Here is an 18,654-nt window from a genome sequence, read left to right on the forward strand (position 1 = left end):
AGCTGCTAAAACGTACTGATCAGTATGCCATCGGCTTGCCCTGTCTGGGCCCCGTCTTTGTAATACAAATGTAATTTCCCTGTGGCATCTATTCAAATTCTGAGTAAGGAAGGGCATACCCACACCCCCAGAAATTGCCTGCCAACTCATTTCTCCTGCCCCCTCTCCACTGCAGACCAGACAAAACAGGAGATGCCTCTCTCCAGCCTAGTGACAAAGCTCCCTCCTCGGCCTTCAGGGGTAGGTATTACATCTCTCTCTGCTTGGTTGCAGCACGTAATGATCACAAGCTGTCAGCACTCGATGAGAACCCAAAAGACAAAGAGGAAATCGCCAGCACTGCAGATGCCGCTATGAACCTAGGGGCACATTGACTTTGCCGTCTCCGGGGAGAGTGCTGGTTTGGGGAGAGACTTCTGGGTCTGAGTCACAGCTCTGCCATTTCCTTGCTTGTAGGAAATTGGACATGCAAATTAACTTCGTTGAGCCTCAGTTTTCTTGATCATAAAATGGGCATAAAATAGTATCTACGATTTAGGGTTGGGAGGATTCCAGGGACTACTGCATGGAAAGTGCCTTGTACGTAGTAGGTACTCAACTAATGTGAATTCCCTTCTCTTTTTCTTGCCTTAGAAATCTTTTTCAGCTCATCATCCCGAAGCTGATGAAAGTTACATGGCAGGGAAATAATTACTTGTTATATATCCCTCGTGAGATCAGCACTGAATTAGAGAAGCCTGGAGTGATGCAAAGATGACAAGGTGCTACGGGGCCTAATTCCTTGTTTGCTTCTGCCAGGAATCCTGTGCCCACTGCTCTGAGCCTGTTCTGTGTCCATAAAATGAGAGGGTTGGACTTGGTGATCCACAGCTCTCTCCTAGCTCTGACCTTCTGTCTTACCATGATGTGGGTTTCCAAACGCCTCCCTGCTCCCTGGTTGGGTACCCAGCTCTGTGATCTTGACTGTCCCATTGTAGTTCTTACCACCAACTACTGTTTAGTCTTTCTCTCCCACTAGACTGGAAACTTCTTGGGAACAAGTCTATGCCTTGTTCACTGGTACATCTCCAGGGCCTGGCGTAGAGCAGTAGATGCTCTGCCAATGTTTGGTGAAATATTTGAAGGAAGGAGGGAGGGAGGGAGAGAACTCTGTCCCTTTCCTCCAAAGAGTTGATAATCACATTATGACACACAAGCTGGGAGGCACCTAGGGAATGTCAGTGGGACAATCAGGAGGAAGGGTACACCCACCACTTGCAAATAAGGCCACCTGTATCATGGAAACCATAAATTCATGCACCGTGCATGTGCTTAGCTATCTGTGGTAGTGAATCAAGACATGGCAAGGGCAGAGTTGAAAATCTGGGAATACCAGAGCCCAGACTAGTTGACCTGGAGGTAATCTTTGGATGGCGACTGTAATCTAGAATATAAAAACCAGAAGAATTGCAATGTTCCCCAGTGCACAACGTCTGGGGGAAAAAGTGGGGACTGGCCAGTCTGGTGCCAAGAACCAGGAAGACCCAAGAGCCCAAAGTTGGCATTGCGTGTCCAGCATTGTCACTGTGCAGCGAGAGGGGCTGTGGCTAGCAGGTGTGAGCATCGTCACTTTCTGGGCAAAGCCTTTGCTTCCATCGAAAGGAAAATTCCAAAGTATCTCAGCTGGGAGACCCTTCTTTGATAACCTCAATCCCTGTGTTCTGACTCTGCACACATCAAAGCAATCTTCTGGTGAGAAACTAGTTTCACATGAAGCTCTCTATGACCATCAGGAGAAAAACATGGGGGTTCCATCGACATGAGTTCTCCAGCCTATGGGACAATGTACTATCTCATGGGAAACAAGAACAATGGAATTGTGGTTGGTTTGCTGGTCTGTGAATCAGCTGTGTCCCTGAGACCGAACAACTTTGGGAGCCTCATTCTGTTGAGTTTCTGGCCCCAAGAAGCTGGATTCCAGAACCTTTGTTGTGGTGAATTTGTGAAAGTGATACTCTGACCCTCCCTTTGTTCCTGACATTCATTGGTTAGTTTATTCTTTTAATATTTGTTAAGTGCCTACTATGTGCAGGTGCTGTGCTAGGCCATCAGAGAAGCGGCTGGATTTGCTTGCTGTCTAGAACAGAATCAGGCATATCGACCACTGGGAGAGGTGCCCGGCTGGAAGCCTGGGGGATCCAGTGAGGGTGGGACGGGGGAAGGGGAGGAGCGGCATGGGGGCAGTCAATTCTGCTGGGGCAGAGAGAGGACTGGGGTGAATCCCGAAAGGTGAATATGTGATTCCTGGTGGGGGGGGTGGGGGGGGGATATATTGGTGGAGAGTGGATTCCAGGCTAAGAGAGCATCGTGAACAAGGCTCAGAGGCAGGAACCGATATCTGGAACACAAGGGTGGAAGATGGGAGTGAGGGCAGCGTAGGTTTTGGAGAGAGAAATGAGAACAGGACTTGCTGTTGTACAAGTGTAAGGGTAGCAATCGCATTGTATTATATGTGAATGGCACCTCCTCCCACTGTGGACTGTGGGGCCCAGGGAAGACCAGATGACAGAGGGCCTTGTACGTCTTTGGAGTTTAACACTTTGTTCAGATAGCCATGAGAATGGGTGAATGATTTCAAGCAAAGAATAGCATGATTTCAGATTTATATTTTTAAAAATTTATAGGAGCAGCAGAACAAAAGTTGAATTTGATGGAGAAAGATTGTGGTCAGGCTAACCAATTATGTGACTATTAAAATTGTTGGGAAAGACTCTAGGGAGGCCTAGTCCATGGCAGAAATGGTGAGAATTGGGAGAAGGGGATGGTGAGAAGAGATACGTAGAGAGAGAATCTATAGGACCTGGCGAACAATGGTGCCATCCTCGGGAATGGGTAACCCCAGAGGGGACTGAGAGGAGATGACAATGAGTTTTGGACAGGGAGTCCGGGGAGGCCACGAGACCTCCAGGTGAGTTGTCCAGGAGGAAGCTGGTTTTAGAGAACAGGTGGTACCCGTTCCAGTGCACAGAGTAGAAGGGTTGGTAGAGACCACAGGAGTGGTGCCATTAGCCAGGGAGAGTGCGGAGGCTAAAAGGGAAGAGAAGGGTGCCAAGGAAAGAAAACTGGGAAACACCTACGCTTTAATGTCAGGAAGAGCCCGAAGAGTCTGCCAAGAAGACTGGGAAGGTGCAATTGGAGAGGTGGAAAGCAAAAGCCCAGAGAGAGTGGAAAAGCCAAGTTTAAAGAAGGATGCTACCAACGGTGTTAACGGGTCTTTGGACCGTCCCCACGGCACAGGACAAGACGGTTTCAGATCCAGCAGGTTCCGCTGAAGAGAACTCGAGTGCCTTGCAGAAATAAGATCGCCCATCCAGCCTGGTAGGGGACCGACCACATGTCTACCTTGTTCCTTCCTGAGCCACGAGAGCACCCAGCTGAAACATATTCTCTGCATGAAGTTGAGTGTATTCTCTGCATGAAGTTGAGTGTGCAACCTTCAAAGAAACCACAGAGGAGCTACTTATTTTCAAAGGGAAAACACATGAACTCCATGAGCATAAGGAAGACATTAAAACAGGGTTGAGAAGATGTTGTTCTCCCTCCACTGCGTATTACCCTTCACAGAAATAATTGACTGCCTGAGAATACAGTCATTAAAACCACACACACGCGCACACACACACACACACACACACACACACACAATGAGCTGGAATATTTAACTCTGCTTCCTATATCCCACCACCCCAGAAAATGCAGGACACAAAACGGCTTTGCTGCACATATCTATTTTCTTACTTAAAATCGCTGGGAGTCACTCCCTGTGGAAAGAAATATGGAAACGCCAGCATTCACGTGAATGCAGCCAGAGACTCTGACTGAGGGCTCCTCGCCGCCCTGGCAGGGCTGCGGGATGGCTGGGGCAAGAGACGGGCTACAATTTTACTGCGGCGAAACTGGCTCCAGATGGAAGCCAGGCAAGGTGTTTACTCCCGCTGGTCCAGACACAGAGAGAACCTGCAGTACCTGCCATCTGAGGCTCGTAACTGCCCAGCGCTGGGCAGCATCCCGCTGAGGGGCTGGCCAGGGCTCAGGGTGATGGGTGGACCAGGCTGGCTGTTGCTTGGAAAAGGCTATTTTGACTGTAATGACTTTCACATGGACCGTGGGGTTTGGGGGAAGGCACTGTGGCTGGGGGCTGGGGGGGAGGGGGGAGGGAAGCAAAGAGGTGCTTCCCTATGAGGCAACAGAAATGACACATGTCTTGTCAGCACGTTCTCCAGGTTGGATTTCCAGAGCCCAGCTCTGCCCTGGAAGAGTGGGACCGTGGCATTCTCTGTAGTGTTCCCGGACCTCCCTAAGCCCCCCCAAACCCATGATTCACAGCTATGTCGCTCCCCAAGAGCACGTCTCCCCCTGGGGTTGACATGTGGCCAGCTCAGGGGTGGAGGAGCCGGCAGCCGCGGACCCAGACGGGATGTTGACCGAGAGCTTTGTGGCCATGGCAGATGGGAGGGGTTCGCTTCACCCACTCAAAGGCACCCGCACCCCACTGACTAGCGTGGAATTGTCCCTGTCCCGCCTTCACAACGAGACTGGCTGAGACTGCAGGCTGAGTGAAGGGGTGTTCTCTGGCTTATAGCGCCCCCTAGCACTGGCCAGAGGGATAGAGCTTGGTGAGCTCTCCCAAGGAGCTGCCACCTGCCCGTCTGAAACTGGAAAGGGGTCGGTGGTGCTGGTCATTGGACCCATTCAACCATATTTACTAAACTCTTTCTTACCAACCCTTGGTCCTTGTCCTCAAGGGGCTTACAGTGCAGGAAGGGAAATGGGTGACCAATCACATTAGAATCAGCCAAGTGTTGTAAATGAAGGAAATACAGGGTGCCATGGGGATACCTGAGGGGTGGGAATCAGAGAAGGCTTCCTGGAGGAGGTGACAACTAAGCTGAACCTGAAGGATGTGGAAGAGGTCAATGAATTTTAGAGACCAAATAATGGAGATAAAAAAGACATGCTTCTTGGTCTTTCAGTGCTTATAATACAAGAGGCGAACATACAGATGAACAAGTAACTACAGTAGGCTCTCCCAGGAACAAGACCCTCAGTCTCTCCTATGTCTTTGCCATCACAGTCCCTGTGTGTCAAACCTGTATAAAGGGCAAGATCTATCTTCCCTTCAAAAACATTCACTTGTCCTTGAGAAGTTCCCATGGAATCTTAGACTTTTCGAGCATGGAAGGATCTTAAAGACCATGGAGTTCCATCTTTCATAAACGAGGAAACTGAGAGCTGGGCAGGTGACTTGTCCAAGGCAGGCACACAACTATAGCGACGTTGGGAACAAATTTCAGGTTTTAACGTTTTTTTCACCCTAGCCTCTTTTTGTCCCCCAGAAAGAAAGTTTTCATACATCTCTTTGTAGTGATATGTTTGGAATGTTTTCAAAAGGTATTAGGTAGTAATTTAGAAAGGGGAAAAACAAACACACAAGAGATAAACCTCTCATGAGTACAAAATGTATGTGCTCTGATTGGATCAGAGGGTGATTATTATCATAGTACAGAACTATTTAATCAGTGTAAGTAGAAGTCCTCCATGGGCTGAGCACTGTGCAAAGAGACTCAAAGAGATTTGTCTACGGATCTGAAAAGCAGACCCAGGGTCTGTGAATGTCTGGGGTTTCCAAGGCCAGGGTGCAAGCATTAGGCCACACCCTAATGGGCAAGTTCCTTCACCTGTCTCAACCTTATCTTTCCCACCTACAAAATGAGGATGAGTAGGCTCTGAGGTCAATTTTTGACCTCTACATGTCTATAAACACTTCCTACAGATTCGAGCCTCCTATAACTTGATACAAGGAGGGCAGGCATGAACTCACCTTTCCTAGAAAAATTCCAAGAAAGGGAATATCACGGCAGCCTGGTAGGTTTGGGGACAGGCCAGATAGAGGTTGAAACGTCGTCAGTACTTCATATTTATAAATCTATCATTGTTCTTAGCTGTCAAGAGAAAGTGGGTGCCCTTTCTCTTCCTAAGGGTGAGGACTGAGCTGACTTCACATGTGTGGGCAGAGGGGAGCCACTTCAGCTTAGGCACAGGGAAGAACTTCCCAACTGAAAGTCTCTTGAGGTTCACTGAACTCCAATGATGGGAAGGGAAGATGCGTAGACCAGCTTAGAATAGGGGGAAAGAGGAAGTGAACCCAAAGGCAATTTCATTACCTTTCAGCTGGAAAAACAATTAGATTACACTTGTGTTTGCATAATTAAGTAGCTGCTGGAATCAAATACTTCAGATGCTTTCCGTGAGGAACCTGCTGCTCAAAGTTCAGCAGAAGTTAGCTACCTGGTGCTCCTATTCCAGGCAAGGCTTTCCCTTGGAGAAAATGTTGGCACTTTGGACAAAACTGTAATGTGAAAAGAAAGAAGAGAAGAGAGGGCCTCTGTCATATAAGATGCTTATCCAAAGTGGATTTGGGCTGGAAAGACTTATAAAACCTTCCACATGACTGGCCCTGTGTGAGGATAAGCGAATCTCTTAAATCCCATCAAATATGCCCTCATTCAACTTGGGTCCCTGGAGGGGCCTCCGGGTGCCTTTTGCTCAGACCTCAATGGGCTGTTGGCCACACCTATGTTCAAGTCTCCTGGGACCCTATTTTGTTCTCAGAGGGCTAAAAAGCAGCATGGCCAGATATCCTAGGCCTCAAAGTATGTCTAGTGTGGTTGGGGAAGTAACACAACCATATCCTATGAATCAGTGAACACATGATGGAAAACCATTGAGGCAGGGAAACATCTCTGTGGGTTAGGCTATAGTTAGAGCGAATGCGGGTGGTCTTCAAAGCTGGGTGGGGGACAAGACACAAAAATGTAAAAACTGGTTTCCCTTCCCTATGGCTAAAATGTTTAAGGGGGAAAAAGGAGTTTAAAAACTTTTCTTGGAAATACCATCTCCCACAAATTTTTCAGCTTTTGCCATCCCAGTGGTACTTCTTGGAGGTGTAAACAAAAAAGTTTCTGAGAAAGAGGCCAAACTCGCATTTCTCCCAGTCCTTGTAGCATTTCCACAGCCCAAACACACAAGTCTCTTTCTAAAAGGATGAGGTGGGGGAGAAAGAGAGAGACAAAAGCATAGGAAGACAGAAGATCCCAGCTGCAAAAGGGTTTTGAGCAGTTGGATCTAACACTGCTCAAGTTCAGGGAATTACATGTCTTTCTTAAGATAAGAAGGGTCAGTGCAGACGGGTGACTTGTGTTCCTGGCTGGTCACCAATCATCCCACCTTTCTGTGCTGTTTCCTCCTCTGGAAAATACAAATGATACTTGTGCTGGCTTTTCCCTTCTAGAAGGATTATCGTGAGATATAATGAGGTGAAGTTTGAAACCCTGCTTTAAAAAATACAAAGCGGAATCGAGATGTTAATGATGACAGTAACTGCATCAGTAATTGGCAATCATCCACAATAGCTAGTCATCTAGTATCCTAGGTAGTTCTCCAGGATCTGGCTTTACTCCAGTTTTGGATCAGTTCACCCCGAAATCCCTTGCTGAAGGGTGGAGACCTGTCTGCCATGGGCAGGCCACCACTTCCTCCTGCCCTTTCTACTTGCTGCTCTTCAAGTAAGCACAGGGCCTTTGCACTTGCTGTTCTCCCTGCCTGGTGCCCTCTCCCATGGATTGCCCCAGAGCGGGTCCTTCTCCTTGCTCACTTCTCAGCTCGGATGGCACCTCAGGGTGACCTTCTCTTGCGATTCCACAGAATGCAGGGCCCTTCTCAGTCAAGTCCAATGCATGGTTCTGTTTTGTTTTCTTCTTAGCATTAGCAGCACAGAACAGTACCCCGTGTATTCATGGATTTCCACGGGGCAAGGGCTTTGTCTTGCTTATCCCAGCATCCTGAACAGTGTTCGTTGACTGAATACACAACCCTGTGTGCCTCAGGGGAGTCCAGAAAACAACCGTCTATTATAGTCAGCTCCAAAAGGCAGACGTATCTAGGAGAGTGAGAGAGAGAGAGAGAGAGAGAGAAAGCGCGCATCTGTCTGGGTCTTTCCCCTCTGCCCCTGCTCTCTTGCTCTCCCTAGAGAAGGTAGAGGCGTAGTATTTCGCATTTCGCCCTAGACGGTCCACCAGGCTCAGCCAAGGTCTCCAGGGCAGGGCCACCTCTGACCTGAGGAAGGGGTTGTGCTAGGGCGGGTCAGCGGTAGTTGCTGCTGGGTTGGGACAGAGGCGGTCAGAGGCCGCGGTGGGCGTGGGGCGAGGGTGCAGGCCAGAGGGGGCACGGGGCGCCGCCGGGGGCCAGGCGGCGAAAGCGGTCCGGGGCGCGCCCAGCCCACCCACTCGCGTGCCCACAGCCGTATTATTCCCTATAAGGATCTGAACGGTCCCGGGCGGCCCCGCCCCGTCGCCCCGCGCCCCCGGCCCCGCCCCCTTTTTGGAGGGCCGATGAGGTAATGCGGCTCTGCCATTGGTCGGAGGGGGCGGGCCCCGAGCGCCCGAGGCGGGGGCCAGGGCGCCCCGCGCTATATCACTTGGAGCCCCAGCAGCGGCGCGGAGCGGGCAGCGGGCAGGCGGCGGGTGCTCGGACGGCTTCTCCTCCTGCTGCTTCGGCTCGTCCAGCTCCAGCTCCAGCTCCCGCTCCTCCGCCCGGAGAGACCGCCGCCCGCGGAGTCGTGCGCCAGCGCCGAGGCAGCGTCGCCGCGCCCCATCCCGTCCGGCTGGGCACTCGGAGGGCGGCGCGCGGAGGCCAAAGTTGCCCCGCACGGCCGGGCGGGCGAGCTCGGGCTGCAGCAGCCCCGCCGGCGGCGCGCACGGCAACTTTGGAGAGGCGAGCAACAGCCCCGGCAGCGGCGGCGGCGGCAGCGATGACTCCCTGGCTCGGGCTCGTCGTGCTCCTGGGCAGCTGGAGCCTGGGGCACTGGGGCGCCGAGGCGTGCACATGCTCGCCCAGCCACCCCCAGGACGCCTTCTGCAACTCCGACATCGGTAAGCGCTCGGTGCCCCGCCCGAGCCCCGCGCTGCAGCCCGGACTGCGGCGCCGCTCGGGGTGGCCGGGAGAGCCGCGCTCCTTTTCTCCGCCCCGGAGAGGGGCACACGGGCTTGGGGCGGAGGGGCGAGACTCGGAGTCCTCGGGCGGGGGCTCTGCCATAGCCGAGGCGGGAAGATGCCCCGCAGAGGAAACCCACAGTGGCCGAGTGAACCCCTGGCTGCCTTTACTCTCCTTTTAGGGCGTGAGGTTCCTACCAGTCCTTTTGACATCTGGAAAATTTCCCCATTCACCACTAAAGGAGGAAGGGCTGGGGAGAATGGGGAGGAGAGAGTTCCTCACACTTGGAATGCTAACTAAAGTGCTGGGAGGTTGACTAGTTAAAAAAAAAAAAAAAAAGTTGCCAGCCATGTGCACGGAAAGTTGCAGGAGAAACTTAGAGTATTCTGTTTGCATCATCTCCCGAACCCTTGAAGTTCATTCTGTCCATTGAGACCCGACCCAGCCCCCAACTTCCCAGGCAAGGACTAATGGAGCTCCTTGGACTGCCAAGTTGGGGTGGATTTAAGGGGAAAAAGGAGGAGAAAACTGTGGGCTTGACCCTCCCGCTGGAGGAACTGTGTTTGAGAGTGTTGATAGCAAGCAGGAGGTGGCGTGTGTGAGGGATCACTTATCACATAGCTGTGAAAATTCACAGTGAGGCTATTTTTTTTCCCCTTGAATGTGTGTGGGGAGGGGGAGAATAGGCAGTGGAAAATAGATTTGTCACCAAAAGAACAAAGATGCCAAGGGTCATGTCATGGTGACAGTCCTAAAAGGGACTTTGTACCTTGATTAGAGAGACCCAGTAAGAAGTGGAACTAGTTTGTAGGGAGAGCCCTGAGAGCGTCCTGGGAGACTTGTTTGGGAGTGTTCGGGACACTTGGGTTTGGATGGCCAGAGGTGGAGTGGCAGCTGGAAAACATCTGTCCCTTCCTTTCCAGCTCATAAAGCGCGTGAGTCCAGCGGCCCTTCTGTGTATGTGTGTGCTGGGTGGTGGGGCGAGACAGCCTCGCCGCCCTCCGCCTGTGTGGATCCAGCGGTGAAGAATGGTGCATGTGTGTTTTAAGTGCAGTCATAAAGGAGAAGGAAATTTTCCACTGGGTCTTGGGTGAGGGACTCCACAAGTGTGTTGTGGTGAGGAGGGGGAAGAGGAAGCGGAGGCAGCTGAGGTTAGGAGGGGGGCTGCTGGTGGGCCGGGCCAAGCCCAGGAGAAGTCAGAGAGGTGGCTGTGGTGACCAGAAGGTCAGTCCGGTTGGCAGCTTGAGGGTGTTTGTGTGACCTGGGGTCACCCTCGTTAGAGGCTTCCTGGGGCCCACATGGTGTACCCTTCCCTCTCCCTGGGGAACCTGGCTGGTCCGAGGGTTTGGATTGCTTAGAAGGATCCTTTTGGGCTGCCTGAGGCCTGGGAAGGTTTTTCCTCCTCCTCCCCTGACCACCTCCACCCAAATTCCACTTGGCCTTTCCCTCCTCGCCCTGGTTGGTGACATTCCCACCTGATTAGTGTGGGGAGTTGCTGCTTGTGCTGCTGGGTTCTGGTGTTGCTCAGGGAGGAGCACACGCCTGGGCCGGGAGGCTAGCAGGTGCACTCCGGGTGTGTGGACTTACAGCCGAAGTCCTTTTCTGCTTGAAAATGGGTTGGCTGTGTTCACTTGGGTTTTTTGGTGTGTGGGGGGAGAGGACCTCAGCCCTCCCCCTTGCCCTGTGCTGTGGGGTTTCTGCCCTGGAAATGCCCCAGGGAAGAGTGGGAACAGGAGTGAGGAGATCCTGCTTCCAGTGGGAGCTCTCCTTGACTCTGTTTACTGCCTAGGTTTCCTGCTGTGGGTCTGTGCCGATGCAGAAAGTTTCTTGTCATTTCTTTGCTCGATTCAAAAAATAGCTCCCCCCACCCCCAACCTAATAAATGACCCAAAGAAAAGCAAAGTTACCAGGAAGTACCCAAAGAGCAGAACATTGTGGTTGCAAAAATAAAAAAGAAATGAAAAATCTTCAATGCTCTGGCACGGATCCAAAATTGTTCTGCTTGGGTTTGGTGCACTGCACTAGTAGCAGAGATGAGCTAATGCTTTTAAAATGGGAGGTGTGGGTGTGGGCCGCTTGCGTCCTGACCTCCCGCCTTTCAGAGCACCCTGCTGGTGTCCAGTAGGTGGCTCCCAGTTTGCCTTGCCCAGAGCCTCTGGTTTCCAGGCTGGGTGGAAGCTCTGTCCCTTCTCTCCCTGAAAAAAAAAAATATGTAGGATCTCCCCAATCTCCTTGAGCCTCACAGCCCTACTGGTCGACACTGTAGCCCACAAAAGGTGCTGGAGCCAGCCCGCCAACGTCCTCTTCCAGAACCTTCCTGGTTGTTTTCTCTTCGTGGCTGGGTGCCATGTTGCCCGGTGAAGGGCACAGCATGGCTGGCGTGGCCCTCTCCAAGGGCTGCCCCGTGGCCTTCCCTCTCCTCGATCCTCATCCACAGGTGTCTCTTCTTGCCTTTCTTCCCTAAAGCCCCAGGGCCTGGCACAGCCTTCCGGGTGAGGAGGAGTTAAAAGGTGTTTCTATGGCAACTCCGGGCCCTGCACCCTATGGAAGTGTTTAGGAGAAGAATAAACTACATGCCGGTGTATAAGACACACTGTGGGGGAAAGAAAGGGACTTGGCAGCAGGCAGGCTGTCTGCAGCCCCCTCCCCACCAGTCTCTGCCCCTGAAACTCCTGACAAAACCTTGACTCTGGAGGAGGAAGGGCGGGGAGTGGGTGCTGGGGATGAAGGCGGCCTTGGCCGGGCACATCCTGCTCTGCTCTGGCAGCTCTGTGCAGTTCAGGAAGGGCTGGGCACTGCCAAGTGCTTTCTGAAAATTGGTGTGTGCATGTGTGTGTGCGTGCGTGTGTGTGTGTGTGGGGGGGGGGTTTCTACAAAGGTGGAGGGGGCGGGGGCGGGGAGCAGAGGGGAAGAGAGAGAGAATTTTGCGGCCCTTCTCTCCAGCCCCTTGCACGGAGGAGTGGGGCTGTGGGATGGAGTGTTTGGGGCCTTCCCCTGGCCTGTTGGGAATTCCAGAGTGAGGCTCAGCTTGGGGGCCGGCTGCCAGCCCTGGAGGATGGCCCCTGGCTATCTCCAAATTGTTTGGACAGGGGCCATTGCCAGCAGATTCTTTTAGTATCAGATCTGAGGTTCTCCTTTCAGCAAAGAAACCATTTTCAAAGGAACCAGATCCATTCCCTCTCTCTCACACACACACAATTGCACCTCAACACTGGGCTTTGCAAATTTAAGGAAAATAAAAAGAATCAGACTTCGGCGAGGGGCCAGCCACTCAGTGGGGCAAGTCTGGGGGACGCAGCTATGGGCATCTTGGGAACCGTGGGAAGAGGAGAGCTACCACTGGGCTGGAGGTGGGAGGGGCATCTCTCAGACCCCTACTGGTGTAAACACCTCACAGATGCCACCTCTTTCAACCCTCCACCCCCTAACCAGCAACCTTAAAAGTAGGCATTACACCCATTTTTCAGACGGAAAACACTGAGGCTGAGAGAGGTTGCGCTTGCCATGGCCACCTGGCTACTAAATGATAAGGCTAAAATATATCCTTAGTTGTGCCATTCCTCAAGAACTTTCCAACTTTCATTGACCTGTGATATTCTAAGGCCGGCAACATAGAGATGGAATGGATAGTTGACATTTGAAGAATGCTTTCCTTCTGGATTTGGGACGTTTTCCTTGAAAATATAAAGATGGCCAAAATGGCCAGAGCTTTTAATTAAACATCATCTTTAGGGAGGGAGAAGTTATTATTTTAGGCTATAATAGAGGAAAAACAAAAGAAAATCTTTTTCTTTTGCAGAGAGGGGCTACAGTGCCAGGAAAGCCATGGCCCTTGACTTGTTGCGGTGTTGGAGTCACTCAGTTGAAGACAGTTTTATGTTTTTGCTTTCATAATAAGCAATAGACCTTTTATTACACCAAGTTGTTTGACTTTGGGACTACTAGAACTAGAAAAGACCCTCAAAACCATCAAGCCACAGTAAAAAAATGACTGCGTTTGTCACACTGAGGCCTGGGGAGAAGTAAAACTAACAGAGACAAGATATCTCAGGGCCTGGAGACTCTTCCCTCCTAGGAGGGGATGAGCTGGGGCTCCCCGGGGGGAGGTATCCAGTCTATGTAGATGTGCGTGGGGGGAGGCAAGCCAGGACGGGAGTCAGGAGACTGGATCCCGGCTGGAGAAGGTGCCCCTCTGACAGTTCTGTGTCCCTTTCACAGTCCCGGGATAGATAAGGCTAGAAAAGTGGCCACGGAAGTGGCTTGGGTGGAGGGACTTTTTGTTTGTTTTGCAGGAACAGCAGGAACCATTCAGCCCCACTGCTGAATGGCACATTCCAACAGGTTCATTAATTAAAAACAAAAACAACAACACAATTCTCCATTGCACTTGGCTTCTACCATTCCAGCCAGTATGGACAAGGAGGCCCCTTCTTCTAGCCTTTGTCATAGTCAACTCCTGGGTGGCCTCGAGAGGCAGTGCGGGGTGGTGGAAAGGCCGTGGGGAGGGCAGGTCTGGGCTCAACTCCTTCCTCTGGGGCTTGTTGGCTGTATGTGCTTAGCCACATTACTGGATGTCTTTAAGCTTTAGTTTCCTTATTTATAAAAGGGGAATAAATGTATACTTTGGCCCTTTTTTATTTACACTTTTAAAGTTACAAGTATTATATGAATACATTCTATGTCCATGTATATATGTGTCTATATCCATCTATCCACCCATCCACCCGTCCATCCGTATCTGTATCCATCTATCTAAAATCAGAGAAGTCCTTTCTGATGACTGCTTTGAATTTCAGTCCCTTCTCCAAATCCTTTCCTCCCTATGCATTTACAGACACAGGTACCCATAGCAAATGTATAGTAGTTTTTTCCCTTAGAAACATGAATAGTAGAACACTATAAATAATGGAATACCACATATAGTATTCTGCTTTTTTTAATTCAACAATGTGTACCAGAGATCTTTCTCATTTGATACACACACACACACACACACACACACACACACACACACACAGATCTACTTCATTCCTTTTATGCATAGTATTCCATAGGATTATAATTTTAAAAAGCTAATAATTATAGAGTGATTACTATGTGCCATACGCTGTTCTAAGTCATTAACATGCATTATTTAATTATTTCAACAGTTTTATGAGGCAGGTGTGCTATTGTCATCTCCATTTTACAGCCGAGGAAACTGAGGCTTAGAAAAATTAGGTGACTTGTTCAAGGTTATATATTAAATAGCTGGCAAGTAACAGAACCTGTATTTAAACCCCTGCAGCCTGGCTCTAAAATATATCCAACTATATATATATGTTGTATTATACTATATAACATTATGCTATATTATATCATATATAATATGTATTACTATATACTATTAAATTATTAATATCATATACCCATAGGGATATATTATTATTATAGTAATATATTTAGCCAGTCCCCTATTCATGGATATCTGAGTTTCTAACAACTTTTCATTCTCCTGATGAGTGCTGTGACAAATAGCTGTTGTACAGTCCTCTTGTTCATGTGTACCCATACTTGTCTATGGCAAATACACAGTTGGAACTATTGGACACAGGTGTGTGCGTTTTCCCTTTGCCCTCCAGAGTGGATGTGTTAAACATGCTCTTTCCAGATGTGCAACACGAAGGGACAGAGGAACTGTCACAGCCCTGTGCTCGAGATACGTCCATGCTTCTCTCAAATGGGAAAACAATTTATCATTTTTATTGACTTTCTGAGCTTTTTTTTCTCTTTTTGCTTACCCTTTGTCTCTTTGAAAGGGACCACTAAGACCAAGTTAATGGGAGCATTTTCACAGGGAGAGAGGGGCTGCAGTGCCAGGAAAGCGGAGGCCCTTCACTTGTTGCAGTGTTGGAGTCATTCAGTTGAAGATAGTTTTATTTTTTTGCTTTCATAATAAGCAGTGGACCTTTTGTTACACCAAGTTGTCTGACTTTGGGGACTCACATGGACTCAGGTTCAAAGTATACATGGCTGCGTTAAACACACAGGCTTTTGCTTTCTGACTCAGAGCTGTCCCCTGGCCAGGCAGATGGTGGCAGTGAGGGGACTCATCCTTTTGTCCCCCTTGTTGCATTTGGTTGGCGCTTGGACGGGAACAGTGAGATGGCCATGAGGAGGGGGATGGGCTGCCCAGAGGGGGCAGGGCGGACCCAGCCAAGAAGGACACTGTGGTCTCGTCATGATGGGAGCTGGAAGGGCTGGCTTAAGAGAGAATTCCTGTTCTGATAAAAACTTTTCAGCGGACTCTTGGGATAAAGTATCATAAAACAACTTAAAGGGCCAGTGTGGACCCCGCCTGCCTCCTCTTCCTCATCTCCTTGCTGGCTCTTCCTGTTCCAGCTGCTCGTTCCTGTTCTCTCTCTGGCTCCTGGCTCGTGATGCCCCCTCGGTTCTGAACACCCTTCATTAACTTCTCATTCTCTAGTTCTCATTTGGTCCCGTTTCCCTGCCCATTCCCTGGCGTTGGTGCAGAAGAACAGCCACACGCCTCGTTCAAATTTAAACATGCTTAAAAACACCAGCTCTAGCAAAAGCCAAATTCTCCAAAGCTGCATGGCAAATGCTCAGAGGAGGACGTTCCTGGGCTGGAGGGGGACCTTAGGGCTGTGTGCCACCCAGAGGGATGCATCCAGGCCCTCCGAAAGGAGAGGCACCTGTTACACTGTCTGCATTACTTGGTAAGTCTAGTCCTATCTTCTGGTGGATGTAATATTCCAGCACTCTCCCGAAGAAAAGAAGTGGAGATTTCTAAATGCCACCCAACCGGGAGACTGCCAGAAATAATACTGTAATTACCTTTCATCGCGGTGCACTTGCTCTGTGCCAGGCACTGTACCACACTCCTTGCTTGCATGTCAGTCATCCTGTGAGGTGAGGCTTACCCATCCCAGCTGCCTGGTAAGCTGTCTGAGGCTAGAGAGGTCGAGACCACACCGCTCGGAACCTATACTTGCTTAGTCTGTCTCCCAAACCTATGTTCCCCATCAGTCTCTCGTATAGACCAAGGGCTGGAACTCTTTGGACTTGGAAAGAGTCTACTACCCCTTTTGCAACTTCCCTACATGGGTCTTTGACCCCTCACTCTTGGGGCTTCCTGCTACGCTTATATCTGATTTTCTTCCTAGCCAGCCACTCCAGCCCCTGCCTTCCTGCTGCCTCCAATGTGATGACCGTAGGGTCAGCTCTGGGATCCTTACAAAACCAAGCCTCACGACCTCTTTCTGAATCCTGACCTGGTGCTCTTCTCACTGGATCAGTGGTTCCCAGCCTTGTCAACACCAAGGAATATTTTTTATTCAATTTCCTTTCAATAAATTCCAGATTTGGCAAAATTATCCATCATAATTTCATGTGTAGAGTGTTGATTATTTTTCCTTTAAAAAACAAAATACAACTATAACTGCTGCTGCTAGCCAATCATTATTTGGACATATTCAGCTAATACACAAATTAAGAGCAGCCCAAAGCAAGGAAGCTTGGTGTTTCTGCAAGCTGGGAAGCTTTCTCCCGGGCTGCTGGGTGATTGCATTGTCCGATTTGGGCCGGCTTACTGAAGTGCTGCAAATAGCCCAGTGATGTCCTTAGTACATCACTGTCCTTCGCCCCTTTGGAGAGTGGTTCTTCAGTCTCACACCAGTTTAACATCTCTCCTCCCTGTGGGCAGGTCCCACACACGTACCACCATTGCCACTTCTCCACGTGCTGCTGATGGGCCCGGCACAGGTAGCAGGTAGCTGATGTACCCAGTTGAGGTGCATGCCCTTTCAGAGGCGGTGACGGGGATTCATGTATTTGTTTTCCTGTGTTCATTTCTGGCAGACAGGCGCAAAATATTGATTACAGCTAAAAGGACTCACTAACTAAGCCCTGTTTGACAGGAGGCCACCAGGTGTCTTTCCCAGCTGTAGTGGAGCTAAGAAGTCTTTTTGCTGGGTTGCTAAAATATCAGAGTCTGGAGCAGCAGAGGGAGCCTGGAGAACCTTTTCTGACCCATTTAGAAGCCATCTGTGTGTCTGGGGTGGCTTCGCTGTCACAGAAGGGACCGTCCAACCGCCCAGCACCAGGGTCTGATTTATGTTCGCGTAAACCTGACCACCTAATGGAGGCATTCACGGCTTGGAGACTGGAAACGTTAAGTATTTCCAGGCCTGCGGCCACCTGGCTTTTTGTGGGGGGTGGGGAAGGGAAGGAAAGCTATAGGATCTGGCCCCAGAGGGCCCAAGGTAAAGTTCAGCTGGTGGAAACAGAGAGCCCTGGGATGATGGGAGGGTGGGGGCTGGAGAGGGGAAGTCCTGAGCAGACCAAGCCTCCAAGAGTGTTCCGGAACCGGAGACCTTAAATATTACATGGCAATTATCCCCTCCCCCTCTGCCCAACTTTGATCCCTCCTGGAATGAGGGCGCCAGGCATCGGATAGCCCAGCTGTCTGCAGAGAAGGGCTGTTTTCTTCAGAGATCTCAGGGCTGCTGCAACCCCCAGATTAGGATGTAGGGTCAGACTTCATGAAGACTTGGTTTCGTGACTTGAGGTGTTTGGCTGGAGTGTTTGCGTTTCATCTGTTGTTAGGAAGGGCTCCCTTTTGACCTAGACTTTGCCATCATGAATACACTCACAGCCTTTGAGATTTGGAAACACAGTAGTTCTTGTGAACTCTGCTGCCCACAAGCTTGGGCAAGGTCTTTGGCCTCAGTTTCCTCATCTGTAAAATGGGTAGAATGATAATATGGACCACATGGGTTTTGGTGATAAAGTGAAATAATTCACAGAAATGCTTAACACAGCATCTGCCACATAGTAAGAGCTTAATAAGCATTAGCTTTTAGGAGTAGGGTTGTCAGATTGTATGGCAGAGCCGATATCCTCACTTTATTTTTGGTGAGGAAAATGGGGCTCTGAGGAGTGGTCTGACATTTTCCAGGGTCACATACAGAGAGCTGAGTTGCAAAATCATGGTCGTTTGATCCCGTCACCCCCAATCCAATGTTTTCCACTTTGTCACACTGCCTCCCACAGGACAGAGAAAGAAACAACAAAGGCCTCTACTCTTGTTTTCACGACTCTTCACATTTTAGAGTCTCAAGTCCCCTGGATCTCACTGGGTGACCATGCCATGCCGAAGAGGAGAGCGGGATGGCGGGGGTGGTCATCGTTCCCACGTAATGAATGTCGGTATTGAGACTAGGTGTGGCTCAGTAGCTTAGCCAGTCAGCCACTCGGCCGGTACACGGAATTGGGATTGGAGCCAAGCCCAACACTTGCCAAGGGTCTGGCCCACCTATTGCTCTTTAGACTGCTCCTATGTGTTTGCTTCTAATAGGCAGAGGAAAGAGATGCTGGGGTAGCCAAGGAAAGGCCCTGGAAATGGATCAGTGATACGGAACTCAGCTGACAAATCTGTACCCCTGCCCCCGTCCACTGCCAGGGCTAGGGGGTGCGGTGCAGTGCAGGGGAGGAACACTGGCCAGAGTCAGAAGACCCAAAGTCTAGTCCTAGGTCATCACCTGACTCTGGGATCACCTTGGTGATGTCAACCTCTCTGGGTTTGGCCTCTTACCCAGAAAACAGCAGGATTGGCTGTGCATG

The 18,654-nt window shown here is 50.3% G+C and overlaps 2 protein-coding genes across 4 annotated transcripts in view; one reads left to right on the plus strand and one right to left on the minus strand.

Moving 5' to 3' along the window:
• SYN3 (synapsin III) overlaps positions 1 to 18,654 on the minus strand; it is a 407,059-nt gene that overhangs the window by 228,552 nt on the left and 159,853 nt on the right. The window lies entirely within an intron of this gene.
• The window catches only part of TIMP3 (TIMP metallopeptidase inhibitor 3), a 55,943-nt gene continuing 45,772 nt past the window's right edge, over positions 8,484 to 18,654 (plus strand). The window contains exon 1 of the mRNA XM_012644722.1: positions 8,484 to 8,969. Coding sequence (XP_012500176.1) covers positions 8,849 to 8,969 — 121 coding nt within the window. The 5' untranslated portion in view covers positions 8,484 to 8,848. The remainder of the gene's footprint in view (positions 8,970 to 18,654) is intronic.

This window comes from Propithecus coquereli, unplaced genomic scaffold (assembly GCF_000956105.1).
Source record: "Propithecus coquereli isolate 6110/MARCELLA unplaced genomic scaffold, Pcoq_1.0 Scaffold218, whole genome shotgun sequence".
Classification (NCBI taxonomy): Eukaryota; Metazoa; Chordata; class Mammalia; order Primates; family Indriidae; genus Propithecus; species Propithecus coquereli.